The sequence below is a fragment of the Nuphar pumila genome, chromosome 10 (assembly GCF_984573655.1).
Source record: "Nuphar pumila chromosome 10, dmNupPumi1.hap1.1, whole genome shotgun sequence".
Lineage (NCBI taxonomy): Eukaryota > Viridiplantae > Streptophyta > Magnoliopsida > Nymphaeales > Nymphaeaceae > Nuphar > Nuphar pumila.
In genome coordinates this window covers 110,549,607-110,552,056 of record NC_143258.1, presented here as the reverse complement: position 1 = coordinate 110,552,056, position 2,450 = coordinate 110,549,607, and the positions used below count along the sequence as shown (strand labels likewise).

General features: G+C 48.5%; 1 protein-coding gene across 1 annotated transcript; it reads left to right on the top strand.

Annotated features, from left to right (window-relative positions):
* Positions 1–259: 259 nt before the first annotated feature.
* LOC149827896 (uncharacterized) lies at positions 260–2,450 on the top strand. Its single transcript, XM_090018287.1, has one exon. The coding sequence runs from the start codon at positions 446–448 to the stop codon at positions 2,153–2,155; it is 1,710 nt and encodes a 569-aa protein (XP_089874413.1). The 5' UTR covers positions 260–445; the 3' UTR covers positions 2,156–2,450.

Below are 2,450 nucleotides of genomic sequence, written 5' to 3'. Positions count from 1 at the left end.
TTTCCCTTATGAAATCGGACAACGCAAGAAAAAGAGTTTCACATCAAACATTTTTCTCTCGTTTGAAAGTGGGGAGAAAGACATTCTCTTTCCTTTTCCCACAGGATTTCCCCCGTTCTTTCCAACCCACAAACCTGAGAACGAATCCGGACACCCACCGCTCCGGTACACCTCATCATCCCTCATGACTATTCAGTCCCCACTGTAAAGAAAACGATATCTGAACCCACCCACCGACGTCCCCAAAGAAAGAAACAGAAGCCAAGAAGAAGAAGAAGAAGAGGCAATCCCAAGAAAGAACCATCAAACATTTTCCCAGTCATTCATCATTTGCTTTGATTTGATTCTTCTTCTCAAGTTCTCAACTCTCAACAAACACTGCAGAAGAAGAAACCCCAAATCAAATCTTCAGACAGGAGAGTGAGAGAGAGAGAGAGAGAGAGAGATGGCGGATTCGAGCCCATCAGCGGAGCCATTGGGGCAGAACATGATAAAGATGATCAGCAACGTCTGTTTCTCGCTTTTCGTGATGTTGGTGTTGGTCTTCACGGTCATCGCCATCACCTACCAGCCGCCCGACCCCTGGCTCGAGTCCTCCAAGGCCATCACGAAAGCCTTCTCTCAGGACGAGAACGCTACCTTCTCCCAGGACGACTCCGTCCTCAGAACCGGCGAGGATCTCAACCTCTCCGCCCTCGCCCCTTCCCCTCAACCCCTCACCGCTCAATCCGTGGACCTCCAGGCCGCCAAGATCAACAACTTCGTTGTCCCTCCTTGCTCCGACGCCGGCGTCGATGGTGGCGCGGTGAAATGCTCCGACCCTCGCGTCTTGGTGGCGATCGAGCGGTTCAATCTGAGGGTGTTCACCGGGATCAACTTCTTCGAGTACCAGACTCCCGTTAATGGCTCGAAGCCGGACGAGTGCGACGTCAGCTGGAAGTTCAGATCGAAGAAGGAGAAGTCGTGGAGGAAGTACAGGGATTTCAGGAGGTTCCGGTTGACGATCGGGGAGAATTGCAGCTACTACGATGTCACGAAGGCCGGCCGGTGGCATTCGGGGAAGAACGCGAGGCCGGTGAGCGTCAAGAGAGACGCTCCAGGGAGGAAAGGCAGTAGGCGGCGATCGCCGGGCGCTTCTTCTTCACCGTCGAATTCTTCTTCGGTCTTTGTGGTCGAAGATGGTATCAACGACACGGTCCCGATCTTGCCGTATCAATCGGCATTCAGGAAAGGGATGAGATATATGTATTATTCGCGAGGTGGGGATTACTGCAAGGGGATGAATCACTATCTCTGGAGCTTCTTGTGTGCTCTTGGGGAAGCGCAGTATCTGAACAGAACGCTCGTGATGGATATGAGCATTTGCTTGGCTTCCGTTTACAGTTCGAACGGAACGGATGAAGAGGGAAAGGATTTCAGATTCTACTTTGATCTCGAGCATCTGAAGGAAACGGTATCGATTACGGAAGAAGGCCAGTTCCTCAGTGATTGGAAGACTTGGAATCGGATGCACAAGAAAGACAAGGTGCCGGTGAGGAAGGTGAATAGCTACAAGATCACCCCAATGCAGCTCAAGAAGGAGAAGAGCACCATAATCTGGAGGCAATTCGATGCGCCCGAGCCCGAGAATTATTGGTACAGGGTATGTGATGGGCAGGCTTCCAAGTTCGTGGAGAGGCCGTGGCACGCTCTCTGGAAGTCGAAACGGCTCATGAACATTGTTTCGGAGATCAGTGGGAAGCTTGACTGGGATTTCGATGCGATTCATGTCGTAAGGGGGGAGAAGGCACTGAACAAAGTGCTCTGGCCTAACCTTGATGCTGATACGACTCCTGGTGCACTTCTTGAGAAACTGAAACAGAGGATTCAACCCGGGAGGAAACTGTATATAGCCACCAATGAGCCTTTCTATAATTATTTCGATCGGCTTAGATCTGATTATAAGATCTACCTACTTGATGATTTCCGTGAACTGTGGGGAGTAAATAGCGAATGGTACAATGAGACAAGGCTGTTGAATCGTTGGGACCCTGTTCCTTTTGATGGCTATATGCGAGTGGAATTAGACACTGAGGTTCTATACAGAGCAAAGAAGCAGGTAGAGACATTTGGGGACCTGACAAAGGATTGCAAGGATGGCATCAATACTTGCTGATTCAGGAAGGAAAACTAGCATTTTGTATTGCATTTTGTTTTGGAAGGGGGTTAGGGGGTGTTGTAGGTGAATCTGTATCCATCATGCCTTTTGGGCAGACTGCTTGAATCATGAATTTGCATTGCATTATAAGGTTGTTCTTGGCATTGTCATCAATTTATTGCTTTGCTTCAGTTAAGGCTCTGTAATCTGCTATTTGTTTATTTTTTAGATTCAGATCTTTGTTGTACCAATTATTCCTTGTTCAGTGTATTTTAATATCTTGTTTGTCACAAATTTACATCACTTTGGCTTT